Source organism: Thermobia domestica, chromosome 2, assembly GCF_964235325.1.
Source record: "Thermobia domestica chromosome 2, izTheDome1.hap1.1, whole genome shotgun sequence".
In the NCBI taxonomy this organism is placed as follows: Eukaryota; Metazoa; Arthropoda; class Insecta; order Zygentoma; family Lepismatidae; genus Thermobia; species Thermobia domestica.
The window spans coordinates 386,111,807-386,134,246 of record NC_137455.1 but is presented as its reverse complement, the minus strand read 5'-3'; the positions used below and the strand labels follow the sequence as shown (position 1 = coordinate 386,134,246).

The 22,440-nt window shown below is 36.0% G+C and overlaps 1 protein-coding gene across 5 annotated transcripts in view; it reads right to left on the bottom strand.

Annotated features, from left to right (window-relative positions):
• Nucleotides 1-22,440, bottom strand: part of LOC145678894 (coronin-2B-like) — a 244,502-nt gene that overhangs the window by 92,714 nt on the left and 129,348 nt on the right. For 2 of the 5 annotated variants that reach the window (XM_081749478.1, XM_081749482.1), the window contains exon 1: nucleotides 21,713-21,806. The exons of the other annotated variants lie outside the window; for them this stretch is intronic. In XM_081749478.1, the coding sequence (XP_081605604.1) occupies nucleotides 21,713-21,791 (79 nt within the window). In that variant the 5' untranslated portion in view covers nucleotides 21,792-21,806. Of the gene's footprint in view, nucleotides 1-21,712; nucleotides 21,807-22,440 lie in introns of those variants that run through there. 5 annotated transcript variants of the gene reach the window in all.

The following is a 22,440-nucleotide window of genomic DNA, read 5'->3' as shown; positions in this document are numbered from 1 at the left end:
TATTGAGTTTAGCGTCCCGTTCAGCAGCGAGGCTATATGAGACGTGGACCTACTACTTAACATGGAATCCGAACCACATATGCTCCCGCCCCGCCAAGGATGTTATAAAATAGAGGATCTGCCCATATCTATCTTTATCCTATTACCTCAATGAAGCAAAAAAAAAAAAAAAAAAAAAACATCGGCATAACAAACGAGTCCGATTAGCTACTCTCGTTTCCGCCATAAATGTTGGCTCAAAACATTGCGATCTTATCGGCTGGAGTGGGCAGAGTGGGGGTGGCGAAACTATGATGGGCAGATCCCCTATTTTATAAACATCCTTGACTCCCGCCGGGAATCGAACTCTGGTCTATCACGCCGAAGTAACACACAAGTGACTTTCAAATTTTGTGTTACGGAGAGAGACAATTTTACGTACAAAATATATTTATTTTTTTATTTTAATATTTGTGTGTAAATAGATTTGAGAGAATTTCCAAAATTTACTTTCTAAAACAAACGGAAAGAAAAAGTTTACGCTTATGTGCATGTGTTGCTATGATTTTTTTACGAATCTGTAAAAATCTGTTTATGAAGTCATTAAACATATAAATATGTATCATTTTTTACGATTTGCTTTTTACACCTGCTTATTTAATATTATACTTAAAAAGAAAAAACGTATTTGTAAATATTTTTTCTGATTTTTTTACACAAGAAAATACTCCGTGTGATTGTGACAGCTTGGGAAATTCTTTTCCTTTCAACAGATGTCACTCACATATAACGTGTTTTGTCTGTACATCTTCAGTTCCCAAGCGGTGCCACGGTGAATGTGAATTACACACTCAAGCAGAGTCTACAATATTAACAATGTGATGCATATGAACCGAGTAGAAGCTATTTGGTTCATGCATATGCAAATGGGGTGAAAGTGGAACTTTTTTTTTTTTTTTTTTAATGAAGGAGTTTCGCTTATTCTTATAGACAGCCATCAAAGACGATGTAAAAAGTATGGCAATGACATTGCAACCATTAATTGAAGAAAATCTTATTTTTAAAAAAGTCAAGCGGAAGGGAGAATAGTCAGTCATTGGTCCAAGCTTTCCCTTTTCACAAGTACAGCACTTTCTTCAACGAAAGTTGGTAGGACAATGTTTATATCATTAATGACTCCTTTGGAGACCACTTTTAATTTTTTAAATATATTTTTCAAAAGAAAATCTTTTTATGAATTCAAACAGCTAATATCCCGTAACGTCCAGATTTACTTTAATGGATTTTGTCGCTATCACTAGTTTTCTTAAGAGGGAGACTACCAAATATTTTTCAAAAGCTAACAATTTTTCTTTTGCCTGCTTTTCGTAAGTAAAAAGAGATAATGAAATGTAACTTACTACAATCATAGATAATGCTATTCTACACAAGAAAATACGAATTGCAAGAATAATCAGTGTTGCCATCCATACAAATTAGTGTGAAGAAAATATGAATTACCCAAAAATCTAGGTTAAGGCAGCGACTAGAAAAATGAACTCAACGGTAATTGATGACTTATTATGTCATCTGTGTTAATTGTTAACTAATTTCTAAATAATATTTGTATTTAATTTGTAATAACTTACATAAGTTTTTTACAAAATAAATAAGTTATTAGAAAGTAAGTACAAATATTATTTAAAAAGTAGTTAACAAGGGACACAGATAACATAATAAGTCATTAATTACCGTTGAGTTCATTTTTCTAGTCGCTGCCTTAACCTAGATTTTTGGGCAATTCATATTTTGTTCACACTGTAATTTCTATGGATGGCAACACTGATTATTCTTCCAATTCGTATTTTCTTGTGTAGAATAGCATTATCTATGATTGTAGTAAGTTACATTTCATTATCTCTTTTTACTTATGAAAAACAGGCAAAAAAAAAGTTAGCTTTTGAAAAATATTTAGTAGTCTGCCCCCTTAAGACCCAAACTCTTACAAGGATACATCAATGTTATTAAATCGGAAACTTATTGCATCAAAAGATCTAATATATTTCAATCAAACATTTTGTTGTAGGTTTTATATCTGGAAAACTACATATAGTGTAGCCAAACTCAAACTATTAGTTAACTCATTATAATTTGCTTTTGCCGTAGAAAATACGAAAACTCGATTTAGGAGTCGTTCAAAAATTTTGTGGCCCCTGATCCACAACCTAATTATTGGCCAAGATCGCAATCTTTTGATGAATTTTTAGATTTCCTAAAATTCTTGTTTTATATATTTATTTCCATGACGGACTACTTGAAAGTCAATATTAAAACCGTAATTTTATTTATGTATATATTTAAGAATAACACATGGACATGTCTTCTTTGCTGGTCTGGTGGTTAGCGCGTTGAACGAGGTCTCGCATTCGAACTCGGTGGCAGAGCATCGAAGATACTACAGTGGTTCAGATTCCATCAGGATCATTAATAGTAACGGAATCAATAGGCGTCAATGGATTCTACTAATTTTGGCTCCGGTTTCGGGACTGAAATCAATTTTCTGAGAGCCCGGAACCGAAACTGATTTTCTGAAAAAGTCGGTTCTGGTTGTAGAATCGGGAAAAACGTTTCCTAGATCCCTTACCGTAGCCGAAATGGAAATGAAATTACAGAGGCAAGAAATACAACCGTCCTTACGTTGCTGTAGGCGATTATCTCGAGTTACCATTTCACAGTTGCTCAACATTGAAGCTTGTAACGATCTTGAGCTAACGTTTCCAAACAATGACTATGAAATAGTTTCAAAACATAATTTAATATGGTTTCGGTTTCCGGTTTCGTGAATAGAATTCACATGTCAAAATGTATTTCTGTTCATGACGATACGTCTAATTGTATTTCGGTTTTGTGAACATAACCGATACGTCGAAACGCATTTCGGTCCCCGAGTTAAAACATTTGTTGGGGTTTCGGGACTACAATCATAACATATTCGGTTCCGTTACCCTTAACAACTCTGGATTCCAGTTTAGACGTAGGTCTCGTTCTCTATAGCTCACTGCTGATAAAGGTCATGAAGAATAATACTTATAGTACTATAGTGTCTCCAGAATAACACAGATGTGTCCAAATTAATAGAAACTTTACGTGTTTTGAGCTTATTTCTATTTACGTAATATTTATCAGTCTTTGGAGGTAATCTATCGTATTATAGAGTCATATTGGCACTTGATATGGTCCTACCTGGCGTATGGAATTCTCCTTAGTATTCTTAAACTTATTAGTGCGGTCTTATTATTATTATTATTTTTTTAACATAAACTGAGATTCCTGAGATTAATGATTATTAAAGTTCCTCTGTGTAATTATTTAGCACTTTGAAAATACAACTTACTGAAATTATCTGTGTTGTAGATTCCACATGGCCAAAGACTAATAATTCCAAGAAATTATGACGTCGCAGAGTAAACTGATGAAATGTTAAAAAATTAAGACAGTCTTAAAATAAGTATATAAATAAATAGCTCAGGGAAACGTTAGCACTATCCTTTGATAACTATTTTTTTTTTTTTTAATGTGGTAAAATACTGATGAATCTCTATAAAATTATTTCTGCTCATTTGCCCAACATATGAGGCTCATCCAGAAAGTGCTCGAAGATGGAACGACTGGTTATAGTGGAACAAGCTTGCGAAGATTTTTGGACTCAGTGGTGAGGTAAATACGGCTACGTGCATACAGTTTCTCGTCGTGATGTAGGGTGATAATTAGGTTTCTCCATGCTAAGAAGTTGGTGCCAATTGTATGAAGTTTACGATCAGAAGATAGTCCAGACGATTGATAGCAGGCCGCACCAATGACCACAACAAATACGAAATTGGTCAACTGTTCATTGGTGGAATGTGTGCAGCAAGCAATTTTGTAGAACAGGAAGTTCACAATGTGCGAATTCTCATGTCAGTTTCCGCACATGGCCCGTTTCCTGTTGCGAGATCGCCCCGAAGTTCTATACATGATGGGTTCGAAAATCACTGACTCAGCACAACTGTTTTTTTGACTACGTGTTCCTCTTCCACTCATGCGTAAATGCATTAATTTGACACTTTGCGACACTTTTGAACTTATTTTCTGTATACCCGCTCTGGAATCGTATTCTTATCAATTAGCCAAATAATAATACAGTGCGTTCAAACTTCAAGTTGATGGCTCACAGCTCGAAAACCAAAGGTCTACACAGGAAAACATTTCGCATATGTACTAAATCAAAAAGCCTACCTCCATGCCAATTTGGTCATGATTATATGAGTTTAGTACATCACGTGCAATATATTTTACTCTTGTGATTGATTTAAAAAAGAGAGGGGGAAGGGAGAAACAAATCAAGCTAGGAATGGTAAATATAACGCACCAGACACCGAATCGAATAGCAGCATGAAAAGAACGAAGTGACATGAACTTCGTTACTGGTCTTGGAACAATAGGAAATGTATAGAATTATACTATTTAAAATAAAGGATATTATTTTTGCACCTGTGTTTTCATGTAACAGGCAGTTTGAATATGTTAGAAATGCAGAATCCTCTCTGTAACCGATATACGTAATGAAAGAATAAAATGCTTCACTCTGTATTTTAACAGCCTCGTATCTAATAAATTCCAGATAGGGTTCGCCTACGCAGTGGTGCCCACCCCCCTTATGTCCATGACGCACCCCCCCAATTGTCTATCCGTAGGTGTTCTTCCATGAAAAAATCTTCTTTTCGATTAATTTTAGCCCCCCATCAAACATATTTATATAGATTTTTAACCCCCCGAAATATTTCAATGACGCAGTTTGCGTCATAGCCCCCCCTTGTGGGCACCCCTGGCCTACGGGACAAGAGCTGAAGGCACGGCCGTGATGGCAGAACACTCACCTCTGGCCTGGTTCCTGCTTCGATCCCAGCTCCCCTAAAGTGATATTTGTGGTGGACAGTCAGTATGCGTGAGTTTTATCAAAGTTATTCCGTCTTTCCCCCACACGTTCGCCATTTTTGTACTATCATTCGTCTCATCATCACCGTCTCCCTTAGCATCGGCGCATAATCGTGAGGCATTAAACTCAAAAAGAGTTGCGGCTCGTCTTAGAAAAGTGAAATGAAAGTGGTGTTTTGTCCAGTTTTGTAGGCAACCATAATTTCAGATTTCAAGGAAGACTGCCTCATCTTCGTCTTTTCTCTTACAGCTCGAGTGGTCACAGACTCAGCGAAGAAAATACTGCTGTGAAGTGTCTTAAACCAGAGTGATGTCTGACACTTGACACACGCCTCGCTAATAGTCCCGTTAGATAAATTAGCTCGCAAAGAATAGTTCATATATGACTCTTTGGCAGGGAAGGTAATATAAAGTAGGATCTTCTGATAGCAAACCCTAACAAGACTGGCAACGAAATTCTGTTCCTGCAAACATGAATCTCTCGGATACTGAAACCAGAAAGTGAGATATATATGTGTAAAACATTTGGTTGAATTTGAAAACAATCGCAAACGGTAAAATAAAATAATATTGTAAAACATGAAGGTTAATACAAAGAATGAAAGAAAAGTATGAAATCGGAAGGAAGAGCTCGTTCCAACAAGCTAATTTTACAATTTACTTTGCATGAAAACAGGCAACTTTCCGCACCAGAAGGCAAGATCACGAAGGAAACCAAGCACGCTGTCACGCAGCCACCGTCACGAAGGGTGTAATTAGTTCATCAACAAACAGCCTCCTTCCGCAAGGGATTTGGTTTACCTCTTGTAAGCAAATGCTGCAGCCAGAAATTCAACTCTATTACAAATAAACCATCAGGGAAAGGTGGGAGGGGGCTATCCTCTGGAAGAGAGATCTGACAAATGCACAATTCCCTCCGAGAATTTCCACAGCTACCTATATTTTCCAATGGCTGTACAAGTAAATTCAAGGTGTCAATATTTTTTCATAACTACCGGTGTCCATATTATTCTCCGTGGTACTCACTTTGCAACAAAGTTTTGTTATTGTTACTGCCACTGCCTCATCTAACACGACCTCAAATCTCACGTTTACCACAGACAACGATTAAAATGCTTCCGCTGGAGCTCTTTCAAGCCACTGATTGATACATTCCTCCCTTGCTTTAACAGATAAAAACAGTAGGAGGACACTATGAAATCTGACAGTGTAAAATACATGTACACTGTAAATGAACACTATAATATACTAAATTCAACACTTACTGTTAGTTAAAAATAACTTTCGAACTCAAGTGGCTGTTACAAATTTTATCCGTTTCTTCTTAAATTCTTTAAGACCGTAAGACCCAGAGATGAGTGTACGCATACGTTAAGAATGCCCACACCAGGTAAATGATGCTAAGTAATTGAAATTTGGGGCGGAGGCGAAAAATAATATATATATAAAAACCACTTACTAGCTTAAAATGTGTATAATTTATATAGAAATTCAACACTTTAATCAAGGCTATGTCGTGAGGAAAGAGAGATTATTGCAGATGCACAAGCTTTCAGAAAGTTTAAAAGTAGATATGCACATGGGTAAGATGCCATCAAATAAAAAGATGACTTTCAAAATATCCCGACATACGCGTTATATGAGATGGTTACTTTGTGCGCTGTGTATACCCACAGATTCCCACGGCGCGACATGGGCACATGCGCATTGCTGTCCGTGTCCATGTGGCGAAGTACTGTTGTAGCGAAGGATTGTGTAAATACTTTCTCATTCTTTTCCTGGACGCAAATGAAAAAAGAAGATGCCGCAAAGTACAGTTGTGTGTGAGATGCTTCCTTTCCATTGTCTTGAACCAGATTGTCTGTAATTTAGTGTCAAATCACGAATGTGATTTTTCAATTATCCTATTCGCGCTAATCGACCTTTAATGCATATCGTCCAGCAACGCGAACACTTGTTTTGTCAGATACACATTTGTCGCCGTATTCAGTTTGCATTTTCCTTTAAATGTGCGATGAATGGGTAACTTCAGCGTATCATGGTCACATCCCTTAGCGGCACCTCCATGGTTCAGTTAGGTAACATTGTGTTGCGTCCGGGAAACAAAGTAAAAATGCGTAGTGCTACGGCATGCCACTTGGATGACAATGCACAGGAGCTGATGCTCCGCCATAGAGATAGCATAACAAAGTACGTACAAAGAATAGGAATAGACATACAGAGCATGCAAAGTAACTGTCTCATGTAACACGTATATCGGTATATTTTTAAGTGGACCTTTTCATTTGATGGACCCTTATATATGCGAAACCTGTTTCTACTATTCAATATGTCACGGGTTTATAACCCTGTTCCGTGCTAATTCCCTAAGGTTTAAGAAAGTCTAATTTTTCTCTAGTTGAAATCACAGAATAAGGGGGTAAAAGGGATAAAAAGTTCCAACATAAACTTCCAAGTTTTAAAAAGTAAGAATGTGTTTAAGGAAAAGCCTTGAGAACTGAAAACAAATGTAGAGCAAAGGAATCATAGATTCAACCGCTTGTTAAGAATAATGTTCTAAGAATAATTTCCTTCCGAGTTACATGACTTTCTTTAAATATACTGTGTTTTCTCTATGGCTTCATAATATGAAACTTATTGTTTGCGGATTGAAGTCAGGCAAGGACATGCGTGTAAGTTTCTCCTTACCTTTTAAAAAGACTTAAAACGATAACTCTTGATAATTCGGTAAGTTTCAACAAAGTTATCGTTGAACTTAAGGACAAACTCACCCACGTGTTCTTAAACTTATCTCAACAGCAAGAATCTGCTCCTTTTAAAATAATGTTTACGATTCTCCTGCCCTTTTCAACCTATAAACTTCTTCAGTTTTATTCATTTACTCATTCAAAACAAAGAACATCAAAATATACCAAATGAGCGAGGTAGTATCTACAAAATCCTATTAGATCACTAATAAGAGCTCTCGGGTCTTTTCTTACAGGTCAAAAATTTAGGTGCTTTACTCATTACGTTACACATGCTAGGCACTCAAATTAACGCAAGACTTGAAGAATAACACCATTCTACAAGCATTAATTAGTAGTGTCCACAAGGGGAGAAGTGCGTTTTTAAATTCGAGACGAGAAATTTCTCGAGTCTTATAAAATTACTAAGATATTTTTTTGAATAAATCCAAAAGAGGTTATTTACTTTTGGATATAGTCCTTACAGAAGATACTCTGAAAAACAACTCTCCCGATTTTGTTCATGGTCTTTCATAAATAAATCGTTCAGTAAGAACTGCAGCATGCACATTTTGGCGTAGTGCTGCAAATTGTCTACACCAGCAACGCACCATCTACTTGCTTATGATGTTAGGCCTACAGACCTGCCACAGCTGGCGATGGATTTCAATCGGCGTTATGACAACACCACCTAGATTTGATCTGTCCATTCAAAAAAATTATCACTGCTCGCACTTCACACGCGGCGGGAGCTGGAATAGGAACGTCCTTCTTCAACCACTGCCACGACGCTACTGAAAGCACTAGGGAAGTTCCGCTGGCGCATGCGCCATGCTAGTACCTTACTCTCTCACGTGCACACATTCGCTTCGCGCAACATACGGTACTCTAGCTATGACACGTGTAGGAAAGTTACTTTCTGGATGCGCCTCGTATTTTGAATTGATTATTTTGAGCTTAACATAACACTTCTCACCACGAAGGCAAAATAACTTAGAACCTATGGTATAAGGTAAGTATTGGCTATTTTCTTAGAGCCATCACTATTCTTAAGACATTCAGATTAGCGCTTTTAATGGAAGTTACGCAGACTGAAACATCAGCAATCAATTCAGCATCTTTAAATATTGTATGTTAACAGAAATCTTCTTCCACTTGTGATTTTCGTTTCGCTTCACTGAACTTACTTCAATTAAAAAGAAAGAAGAAAAACAAGGGCTTCCGTGCACGCAACGAAAAGTCAAACATATATGCATGCTAGTAAAAAAGATTTCGTTCCAAAAAGAAATAAATATATTTTTAAAAGAAGTTTTCAATTTCTGCACGACGTCTTTACCGGATATTGCAAATTAGTTACAGAGATCGAACGGAGGTTTTTGCTCACTGCCGCGCCTTCTTTTCAACAATCCACCGAGCAAGCATTACTAAAGCATAAAATCAGATACAAAACAGCCCACTATTACTCAATCCAAACATTATATAACAAATACAAAACGATAAAGCCTTGTCGTTCATTTGCGTTGGTAGCAATTACCATAATCTATCCTTTTAACTTTTACCTGACGTACACATCAATACATAAATGACGTTTCCACACTAGTAGAAAATACAAAGTAAACACCCAGAAATCATCGTCCTACGTATAACAATCTATATGTTGTATATTGTGCATAATCATGAACACAAGTTTTTAACATAAATCCTTCGAATTTGTTTCGTAAGAATTGATGTGCGGCCACAATCGCCATTTCGCAGGGATCCTTCAGTACTAATTCGAATAATAGACTCTTTGGAAATTCCTTATTCGGATATAGTTATTCGGAAAATGAATAATTATTCGAAATTGAAAAAAAAAATATTCGAATAATTTTAACAACGCTAGTTTCCAACTCTCAGCGTCGCCAACTAAGACCCTTGTGGAACTAAAAGCTAGAGTAGGCCTATTAGCTGCCCACTAGGAAAAGAGTGAGGAGTCCTTAGATATTAAGTTTCAAATAACTCTGAGGAATTGTATACAATACTAAATTAGTACATCATAGGCCATTAAAACTGGCATTAATATAACACCATGTTTATTCATTTCAAAATGCGTATGCCCCCATCGTGTTTCTGCGGACAATAGTTTTCGTTCCACCTGTTTTCCATACAGAATTGGTCTGAACGGGAAGACTCGCACAAAGTTCGAACACGTCATTCAGACATCTTAGTAAACCACTTCCAAACCCTTTTCCTTCCCTTCTAGGTCAAGTTTCAAAAAAACACTGAAACACGGATTTAATTGTTTTAAAAGAAAAGCCAAAATATCAGATTTCATGTCTGTAACTTCGCAAGATTCTGAGATGTGAACATCTTGTATAATTGCTACTCTCCCTTCCATGTCGAATTTCCAAAAATACCTCCTTAGTAGTATACTATGTCACAAATCTTATTTTACTGTCCAAATTTCAAGTTCCTACCTTGAGCAGTCTAATCTACGCGTTGATCACTCAGCCACAACTACTACTTTTATATAACTAACTCTATGACCTATGGGAACCCGGAAGTTCAAATGCTGCGGTCACAAAACCTCTCCATTGACTTCTATCGTTAGCCAACTGGATCCAGTTTCTACTTTGTATTCCTATTTCTGCGAGATACATCTTAATATTGTCCTCTCATCTGCACCTAGGTCTTCCTAATGGTCATTTTCGAATTGGTCTTCCAGTTAAGACTTTGAAAGCGATCCTACTCTCTTCCATCCTGGCTACATGACCTGCCCACCCGAGCTTCCTAAATTTGATGATTCTAACAATGTTTGGTAAATGGTATAAATTATGCAGTCCCTCGTTATGAAATTTCCGCCATTCCCCATTCTGGTTCCTCTTGGGTCCGAATATCCGTCTCAGGAGCTTGTTCTCAAATACTTTCAGTCTACGTTCTTCCCTCAGAGTAAGCGACCGCGTTTCGCAAACATATAGGAAAACAAACTACTTTTACATAAAAACATTAAAATGGAACAAAGAACGTTATAATTTGAATTCTATACTTATAATACCAATCTACTGATTAATCTAACAAAGGAGATTACATATAGCGAATGTATTAAATTAACATATAATTCTCCCTTTCACAATGACAAATACTTGTTTTCCCCTCACTCGTTAATTTTAATACTAAATTCTTGTCACTGGCCACAGAAATTCTGTCCAGAGGAATAGTACGAATATCCCCCAATGATTCCTTTAATTTCCTGGCGAACTTTGTTATCGCTATTATTCTGAACGATTTTTCGAAAGATTCAGTGGTTTAAAGGTACAGTCACATATTTACAAATGCATGCAAATGGAGCAAAGAACCACGGGGACACTATTAGAGATCTATAATCACAAAATTCTGGATCACTTCTCGTGTTCACTGGAAAATTTGTATTTAACTTTTTTTGAAGATCCACACATGTGGTCTTTAAAAGAAAGAAAAAAATCAAAACCAAATCCTCTTTGATTACTTAATATGAAGCCAAGCAAAGTGAATGAATGCATTTCCGACTGCTTTTCCTTGCACCATCACTCACTCTAATGGATGGAAAATAAGGAACGTGTTCTACTTGCGACTGTTTCTCCATGGAACAGGAACTCTTCGTAAACCACATGATGTGCTTCATTAGCTGTCCAGCTGATTTCACTCTGGTTAAAAATTTCTCAGCTGAATTGGAATTTGTAACCACTTACTTTATGTGTCAAAAGCATAAGTTTAGATTACAACTGATAACTTGACGTCACACTAAGCTGTTATGTGGAGTTGCTGAGGGGGAAAATTGCAAATCAAAATTGATTAATGACCCAGGATTAAGTTGGAAAAAATAAATGAACTAAAATGTATAGTTTAACGTCCCACAGATAGGCTAAAGGAGAAGGATCAGTAATGAATGAAACTGATGAAATAAATGGAATGAAAATGTGGGAGGAAACGAGAGACCCTCAAGAAAACGAAAGGACACAATGCCATCCACTACAAACTTGAGTAGACGTGGACTGAACCAGGGACCCATCACACATGATAAGCGCTTTACTAGTGAGCCATCGAGCCCCTAAAAATTAAGTTGGAGTGAAGAACTAAACCACAGGAGCCCACCAATAACTCGCACGAGGACACCGAGCCAAGGCAAAGCATCAAATCACCGTCCTAGACGGTTTGCAAACAAATTCAAAGAGGAGTAATAATAATAATAATAATAATAATAATAATAATAATAATAATAATAATAATAATAATAATAATAATAATAATAATAATAATAATAATAATAATAATAATAATTTGGTAATCATATGAGTGATAATGCAATCAATAAGAAAAACAATAGGTTTTATATTTTATTAATGGCCTGATTTTACAAATGGTAGTTCTTATGTGTACCTATATAAAACACTTGTTAGATCCAAACTGGAATTTGGTTCAGTTGTCTGGAACAGTATCTAATACACTTGTTAACAAAATCGAAGCTATACAGAAATATTTTATAAGGCTACTATGTTATAAAATGAAAAAGGTTATGTTATGTACACTCATGTCCAAAATTATTGTCGCATGTCTATAAATATGTAGTTGTAGGAATATAATTTGATAACGAATTCGCCCGTTATTTTTTATAATGTTAGTATGTGTATAATCGGCAAAGACATGTACGGTATGTGACAAATTTCATGTCGAAAAAGCAGTAAATAAGAACAATAAAACGAAAATACAACTTTCTTGTCCATTTAGCAACTTTGTTTTACTCATTCTAATTTTCGTATTTATAATTCTTTTCCTATGAAATTTACCACAAATATACATTTCCCGATTATACACATAGTTTCAGTATTAAAAGTACCCGGCAAAATCATTATCAAATTATCTTCTTACAAAAAGTTATAGATATGAGACAATCATTTTGGACATGAGTGTACATGAATATGGTTATTATTTAACTTTTGGGGGACTTCAATCCCCATCAGAAAGGAGGAAAGTTATTGATAAATTATTTATTTAAGTGGTATTGGATAACAAATACAGTAGCGAATATTGCTTAGAAAATATAGGAATAAGAGTGCCGATTTGTAGTGTTCGATCGACATTGGTAGCATTACATTCAAAATGTGAAATACTAAGGAGGGTGACAATGTTTAACAATTTAAAATGAACATATGTTTAGAGAAATAACAGAGACGTCACCTGAGATTCAACACCGTGTATCTCCAATTTTGGCAAATTTGAGTTTGAGTTTTTGATACCATTAGAATCAGTATATGATGGCGCACAATTTGGTTAAGTAGTACGCCTATATCACGACAAATGGCTGTTATCACCCTCCACCCCCCAAAGTAATACCGCGTATAATGAGGCTGAAGCTAGTTTTTAAACAGTTTTTTCCTCTCCTGTAAAATTGGTGAAATGTTACTTACGCGGTGTTGAATCGCAGGCGACGAGAGCATTTCTTACAAAAATTAAATTGTTTTAACTTTATGACAAGGGATCTAGCTGCCAATCATTATTTTTTTTATTGTTATTGTGTATTTTGAAAGTACTTTTATGTTACAATCTTTTATTCAAAGAACCAGTATTTTATGATAAAATATGACATCAAGTGACCAAGATTTTTGCATGTTGGATGTGCAATTTTAAGCAAGGTTGACATTCTTTTAAATGGTAATTAAATGAGACTAATTTCCATAGTTCTGTTACTGATATATCTAATGAAATTGCCTTTTTTAAATTTCTGTTTTATATACCAGTTTGAACCTTATAATTTTTATATATTAACCTTCTGACAAAGGCCTTAACCTGCTATAATAGTCATTTTCTACTATAAATTTTCTGGTCTGTTTAAAATGATTATATAATGGTTTTAACCTAGTGCTGTATTTTTGCCTATGAGCTTTCATAGTACTTAAAATAAAATTATTATTATTATTATTATTATTATTATTATTATTAAGTATTCCGTGTGGTGGTAGGTCCTGGAACTAATGAGATGTTTTTATATGGCCAAACTTGGCTTGCTGCCTGAGTAAATAAATTGTTTTGCGAACATTTCGAAACCCAAGATTGATGGCCCAGTACTCCGGAACCAAAAGCCTAACGCTATAATATTTCCCACGCTGGTCAAGGTTTACCACCACACCAAATCTGATCGAGACTGGATGACTTCACTTGAACTCGAACGATGTATACTCTCTCTGATTTTTGAGTGTAAATAAATGCAGGACGAAAATATAACTAAATGATTGAAACGGGCTACAACAATATTAGACTAGGCCCTATCTACTCTCTTTGTATTATCTTTTTCCAACTTCAAACATAAACAAATAATAAGTTTAGTAAGCCTACCTGAAAGCCTATGCCAAAACGAATTACAGAAAGCACTTCCAAGCAATTAAATCATTACTTTCCCTGAAAATTTTGTGTACACAAACTATCATAACACGACTGCTTGATATAAACTGAAGAAAGTATTGCTACAAACCTACCGTAATCTAGAAAGACGTCACACGGGTACATTATTTTATTGTAAAAAATGTCGCCAGTCCTTTGTCATTTGATTGTGATTAATGTGAAACTCCTTTAAGATGAGATAAAAGATATCTATTATGATGTTATCACATTCTTATCAAACAGAGTTCTTGTCTTAAATACTTTATTCTTCTTCGAGGGCGATGCCAGTTCTTGTGACAGAGTTCAATACAGACAAACTTTTAACAAAGAAAATAATATCATTCACAATGTTGAAAATCAAACACACTGGGCGATAGCCAATTTACTGAAGAAGTAACGTCTTAGGGATTTATCCACCGTGTTCAGTGCACTTTCCTACAGTTTCACAAGAAAATAATGCACAACAGCACGGAACAGCATTAGACCAGTGGCGGCTAATGCTAGTGTTGCAGCGTTGCGCAACGACCAAAGTATTTCAAGAAAAAATATTATCAATAGTAGTAAAGAACAGAAAAATACTTTTTAATACTCGCATACATACACTTTAAATAACATATTTTTTACTTCTGTAACTGTCCGTTCCGTTAATCCATTTTAAAAAGCGAAAAATAATCCGTCACAGAGTCTCTAATTTATATTGTGTTGCAGCGAGCATACAACGACCAGATTCCTTCAGCGCGGGAATTGGAGTGAATGTTAAGTCTCCTTTCCCCTATCTCAGAAGTTAAAGGGACTGGTCGTTGCAGTGCTTCTGCAACACAGCACGGTTTCCAGTGAACGAGAAGGTTTTTCGCGCTAAATAAAGTTTCTATATTTTATTTCACTAGCAATTAACAAATGGAATTTGTTTTTATGCATTCATACTTTTAAATTACAGGACCATACTGCAGCAAATCAATATAATGACAATTAAAAAAAGTGATTGCAGAATTAAGAAAGAACATATCTAGTAGAGCAGGAAACAAATGAAAGTAGACCCGCATTTACAAGTTAATTCTTAGCTTATATTGATAATGAAGGCTTCTTCCACAGTAATTTGTGATTGAAATATTAATAAGTCAGTATGTAGAATCGTCCCCCTCCCTCTATGGATAGCCTAGTATTTTATTATATACATCTTTCTTTTATAAAATAAGTATATTTTATACTCTTGATAATTTCCATATAAAACTGTATGATGCGGAACGCCACATTGAATTTGAGACTAGTTAGCAATGCTCAGGGGCGTAGCCACGAGGGGGGTCAACCGGGTCCGGACCTCCCAAAAATTTCGAAACTTGACTAACATTTGTAGACTTTCCTAACGAATTATACTTGTTTAACAGAGAAACGATTGATGTAGGCTAAATATTTTATTTTACGCCTCATCATGTACTCTCTTTTCTTAAAAACATTTTTTTTCTTTCTTTTTTGCTAAGAATGTAGGTGACAGTTATTACTTATCGTCTTTTCGGATGCAGAATAAGAAAGGTATATATTGCATAGACGTATCGAACTCCTCCCAACACACATTTCTGGATGTAGAACTGGCAGTGCTGTTTGTTTTGATGTTCTTCGACTTTTACCTTCTGTTAGGTATACATGCTGATCCTACATCTGGCGGGTTTCGAGGTTTCCTTTCCAGAACATATGACATTGATAAGCATTGTTTCGCCTCATGTGGAAGTATATTGTGTTCATCGTGCATTGCGTAACAACCAAGACGGATGATTTGGAATGTAGTTTTTTTTCTCTTATACACATGTGTGTGTGTTGATTTATGAATATGTGACATTCGAAATTCATATCTTCCTCTTTTGTATCACTGTTTTGGTTTTTATTTATTAGTTTTAATTTTATTGTGTGTGCTTTAATTCTGTAAATAACCTACAAATCTGAATGAATTGTATACCGTGACTTCTGTAAATAAAACTTACAAAAAAACATTGACCAGCTTTCAACTGAGGAAAAACTTGGAATTAAGGCTTAGACAAAACAAGCAAAGGACAATTCAGGAGTGTTCGAAAAAAAAAATCGAGTTTAAATTTACAGGATGTTTTATGGCAGTAATGTTATTTGCACTAGATACATTTCCTCAATTTATTTTAAATTTTCCTGGATAAACTGTGAATAAAGTGTGTTCATGGGCATTTTTCATAACACTAATCTCTGCTACGAACTCTCTTCAGTCGACGCTGAAGAGGAATTCGGATCATTGTCAGGAACTGAGTTTGCTAGAATGAATCGTTCGCAATAATCTAGAAAAAAATATTGTGAATCTACAAAGCTTCTGAAATTAATGTTAACTGTACCTATGGCGTCAGCAAAAGACGAAAAGTATTTTTCTACATGAAAAAGGAAAAAAATTGAAATCTTTGAGTTTTACGTCCCACGGTTATGCGGGTTAGGAGACGATGATGATGAGAGATGAATGAAATGGTGGAATGAAGATAGTGGGAGGAAACGGGAGAACCCCGAGAAAACCCACGCACACGGTGTTTGTCCACCACAAAGTTCACTTGGCGGGAGCAGGGTTTGAACCCGAGACCCCAAGCACCAGAGGTGAACGCTCTACCACTGAGCCACCGCGGCCCCTACATGAAAAAGAATTGACACTTTCAAGGAATTGAATGTCCCAAGAAAGGTTATGACCATTGGTTATGCTTTCCATCGAAAACGACCTGACAATAAGAATACCAGAGTTCAACCAGCATGTATTAGGCAGATTTGTTCCAATCAAAGAGAGAAGAATAAACTTATTAATTAATTAAGGTGATTAATCGGATAAAATGTTCTGCACTTTTTATTTTTCAACAACAGAATTTTATTTAATTTCAGATGTCACATAGCATTTGCATCTAAAGTTATGCTGATTAGTCAATGAGTCCATTTTATATCTTCTGTCTCTTATCGTTCGTACTGCAACACCCGAAACCACAATCCACCGGCCGCCACTGCATTAGACTGCTATAGATCAATTCGGACAAGTTGTATTAGCAAGAGAAATAATTTTAGAAAGTACAACTTTGAGTCAACTGTTCAGAGAAACTACTTATTTCGACTTTCTCGTCTAATATATTCTATTTTTGGTAAGAGTAACAGATTCCTTTTTTAAAAAATGGCGTATTTCTGCAGCCATTAGTATGACACCTTTTTAAATAATATTGAAATGAGTGAGTGTGTGTGTCTGTTTTAATTAACTCAATGATTTTATGATAAGAGGCTTAGAAGTAACACTACTTATTTCTTGAAACCTGGAATATTTTAGGCTGTGCATTACATTTCATCATCATCATAAGTCTGCTCCCATCACTGGCAGACCAATTAACACTAAGCTTCCATACACGAACAGAATTCTCTATCCATCTTTCCGTTTTGATATAACACCTCTTATTCGAGGAGTCGAAGTTGGTAAGATGTCTTCCTAACAAGTAGTTGGACTGAGTTCTAATGTCGTTTTGGTGTGGGATTTGTACCTCGTTCGAAGCTCGTTCCAATGCAATTCGGGGCTTAATCAAGCCTCTGTAAATCGGGGATTTAAAGGCAATGAGGCGTGATGCTTACCAGGGGCGCACTCGCGGTGAGGGAGGGAGTCTCGACCCCCCTAAAAGCCCCTTACACTTTCTTAATAAAACTGTACTTGTTTAACAGGGGGAAATGATTGATGTAACATGAAAATTTGATCGTACACTTCATTTGTACTCTTCCTCTTCTAAAAAAATTAGTTCTATAGTTTTTTTTTCTGAAAATACAGGTGAAACTACTTTACAATTAGTTATAGCGTACAGAATAATACTTGCAGTAGCTTGTAGTATTGGATCTCCCCCCCCCCCAACCAACAACACCAACAAAAATTTCTGGGTGCGTGCCTAATGCTCATTCCGTCACCTTCTATACGTGTGCCAAAGTTGAGTGAAGTCTTATCCCATAGCCCATGGGTAAGGCTCCCATTTTTCTAGACTAAAAGAACCTGGAGACAGTAGCCTATATTCATAGGTATACACCTGCTCCTTACTGAAATATCAAAATTAATTAAATAATGGGTAAATAGATTAAATAATAGGTTGAACGACATAGAGATTATTTCTATCAATTGAGTATCGATGACTAACAAAAGTGGATATTTTTTAAACAATGCATGAAGGATACTGTTATACTTTTTCATACCTCAGTACACCTAACTATATTATTATTATTATTATTATTATTATTATTATTATTATTATTTAAAATTACCATTTGGAGTCCCGGACAATTACTTTGGGACAGGGGGACACATGATGTAGACTACGGGCCACAGCGACACGTCAGGAAGTCCTACCTATGAGAATCGTCGACCTGTCACGAACGGGAGACATACTTTACATTTTCAATATGTGTGTTCCTACCCCTTGAAGGTGAATAATGGTATGGAACGGCATATACAGTGAGGGTTGAATCATGCATATGTTGATTTATGAACCTGCCAAATGCACCGCATTCTTGCCCTGGTCAAGGTTCCAACCACACGTTAATAGTAGTTCCCGCCCTTCATAACACTGAGTTTGCGTTCAAATTCTTGTTCCCATTCCTTTCTTTCCTTCTGCTATACATTTAATAAAGTTTTTCTCCAACCATGTTTCAACCTGTTTCTAACACTTTTAGCAACAAACAAACCGAAATTTCAAAGACCAGGAAACCATTGCAATAAGTGTATAAAGAAACCTACAGCTTGAGAGAGAATCTAGCTGAAGGACGAGTAAACAAGAGAGAGAGGGAGGGAGGGAGAGAGAGAGAGAGAGAGAGAGAGAGAGGAGAGAGAGAGAGAGAGAGAGGTAGAGATAAGAGACGCATGAAATGCGACTGCGTGTTCCTTGAATCCTCGTTATCTGTTTCTCTCTTTTTCTGATCTAATCTCTCTCCCTTCAGCCAACTCCATCTGAATTAGAACGGAGGCGTTGTTTACACGGATCATGAACAGCCATGAACTCTCCTTGGATCCAAGAATTAAGCTTCGTCAGCTTTCTACACAAACATCATCCAAAACCTTTTTAACACCCAAAATCAAACTCTCAGACACATCCTACGAAGATATAAGGTTTTCATCAATACATATACTATCTCTTGTAAACATAAATTTTAATGGAAACGACACTTCAGATACTTATAATACTTTAGATGTTCTCTCATTCCGGGATTATTTTTAAAAGAAAAAAACGTGCAAACACTGGTGAACATAGTTTCAACATCAATTTCTTTATTTTATAAGTGCTATTTTTATTATTGAATCACATCTACTCTGTGATCCAACACTGAAATGAAAAAAAATCAACGTGTCCCGTTTAATACATTAAGTAATTGTTGATTTAAAAAGAAAAAAATTCGCCCAATAGTTTCTACGTTCATTTTATGTCAGTATTTTGTGTCCCCTGGATGGCCTTTCACGCCTCTCAGAGGGAGCAACTCAGTTTTGGAACCACTGGTCTATTGGATCTGTCTATATATATATATTAGACGTGATTTATCTTACACGTAGCGAAACGTGAACATCCACTGAAAAGATCTAAACGTCGGCGCGTCTGTACCAGTCTACTTCCCTCCTTTGTCCCTCTCAAGAAGCTTGCTACGTTGCAATGTTGTCAATGAGACTGATGAAAATTAAATTAAATCTTAACTTTAACGTCTTACGATTGTGTCCTTTAGGCTAAAGGAGGGTAAGTGAATGGGTGGAATGAGAAAGTGGGGGAAACGGGAGTACCCCGGGAAAACCCACGGTCACGATGTTGTCCACCACAAATCTACTTGGCCGGGGATCGAACCAGGAACCGCACGCACCAGAGGTAAGCGCTCTACCACTGAGCCATCGTGCCCCCCCCCCTTCTAAGAGTAGCGTTGAAAGCTAGATTCATCATTAAGGTAGGTGAAGAAACAGACATATGACAATGCAGCTATCCTATGCATATATCATTATCAACAATTATTTAATAAATATCTTACCTGACATTTTCATGAACTATATATAGCTGCACATTAATTATTAGAACTTCTTGTCAATTTGAAATATTGATGGCATTTGTAATTTCACATTCGCAATTACTACGGTAAGCAACGCACTGTATTTCACTTCAAATATAAAAAATCCACACATTATGAAGGAATATCACAAAACAATATTCACACTAATTTTTTTTTTTTTTTCAACGGTTTGTTAATATTTTAAACCATCAAACACTGCCTACACTTTTCAAGCATTATTTCCAGCTGAGCCTATTTGCTTCTACGGTGTAATTCTCAGTTACTATAATCTTCCAGATTTTAGGATCACTACGAGCACCATGTGAATTATTCATTGGACATTCTTTCCCAAACACAATTGCAGAATCACAACCTTTGCTATGTAACGTAATCCAGAATGTGTTCCATGTGAGGCGCACAAACCCAGGTGTTACATTTCCATACGAAGCAAGTGACACAAAGAAACCACGAACTCAAGTGTGAAGATTTCATGGTTCCGTTCCTTCTTTCGCAGAAGTCTCCTCGGTTGTCCGGTCACTGCCTTGCCTTACATTATCTCTCAAGTTCATCCCAAAACACCATTTGCACCAGACTATTCTTAACACGGAAGTGCATTCTACATTTTTCCTTCATTCAACCAGTGCAATTGCACTGGGCCTTCAGCAGGAACATTCAAACATAATTTGTTGATTAAAAAGTGCTAACTAATAACTGCTATCAAAAGAATCATCAGTGTGTGTACCTGAGAAAGCAGGCATAGTGTACAGAAAATCCGATAATTACATTAGAGTTATGGAGTACATCGAAACCGAGAAAAGACAAGATTGTTGATTTGGAGTTTAACGTATCATTCAACACCACGGTTACATGAAACGTGAACCTACAGCTTAACGAGGAATCCAATCCACATGAGATCTTAGAGGATCGAACCCGGGTCTTATGTGCGGACGACGCGTACATTAACTATAGAAAAGCCACGAGAGAACTTCACACCACTAAGAAAAGTACTCGTAACACTACTCTACAGTTCACCTGTTCCTTTCTGGCTTTATTCAATCTGCGGGGAAAAAATGCGACACATCTAACGTGAAAATTAATGGAAAAATCTCTAAAGTAAGAATAGTGAAAAATTAATAAATAAGGCGAAATAGAAACAATTGTAAATAATGAAGCAATAGCACAATGAAAAATTTGAGCAGATTAAAAGTTCTAATGGCTATCTCTCACAAAGGTCTGTAAAAATTAAAAATTCAAGGCATATGAGCAATGGCCAATCGCAACAGAAGAGTTGGTTCACTTCAACGTAATGGAGATTTTGATTATCAATTATTTTAACTTGTAGATAAAAATTTATTTCAAAAGCTGCAGTCGTTTTGGCGTGAAAAGAACATACAACATTCATTTAATTTACAGCAGATTACAGTATATATGGAAACATAATACGTTTAAAGAAATGTTTCTAAAGATTTTTCATTTTTGACACTAAAGTATACGTAACTTTCCTTCAGAGGTTTAACATTCACTGACGAAACAATATCAGTATTAAGTACATTCTACTGAAAATACGCTATTTATAAATCGCACATGTTTACAAATTGCCAAGCCAGTCTTATCCAAATCATTCTTACCTAGAGGTGTAAGAAGCACCACAATTAACACACAACAAAGACTACGTATGTGCCGTATATAATGAAGAAATGTATACATTTCCTACAAGTTGCTACAACACTAAGCTATACAATGTACAGTTAGTGTCAAGTAAACATTGAAAATGAAACTTATCATATGGCTTTCGTCTCACTCAAGTTTTATTTGGATTAGATTACGTCATAGAAGTGTGCATACGGTATTGTTTTCGTCTAGAATAGAGCGTTAATCTTATCCCGCACCAACACAAAGATCACATATTATCTCTGAAAACCTCCTTTTCCGAATATTTTGAGTAACATTCTGGAATGTATCGTAACACTAGGTTACCTTCTAAAATGCTTTTTCTATAAAAGAGGTATTCCAAAGTCACGGGTGGGGTCAAACATGTGAGTAAACGGTAAAGTACTTTTATCTTTTGTATTTCTATGGCACTGCTGTAGCTTTTTGTCCTTCTGAAAACGACAAATACATTTATCATTTTTACTTACACTATAACACTCGTATCAAAGATCTACAAATGTCACAGCCAAGAAGTAAAGTTAAACTATATAATGAATCCCAATGTCTCACACTTGATACAGAAAACTATTTGAATTTTCGTTTTACTCCTGTACTTCAGAATATTTTGCGAGAATTAGCTCACAGTATTTATAAATATTATTGATCTTTATTACAGGGTTTGAAAAAACCCGGGTATTTTTGAAAA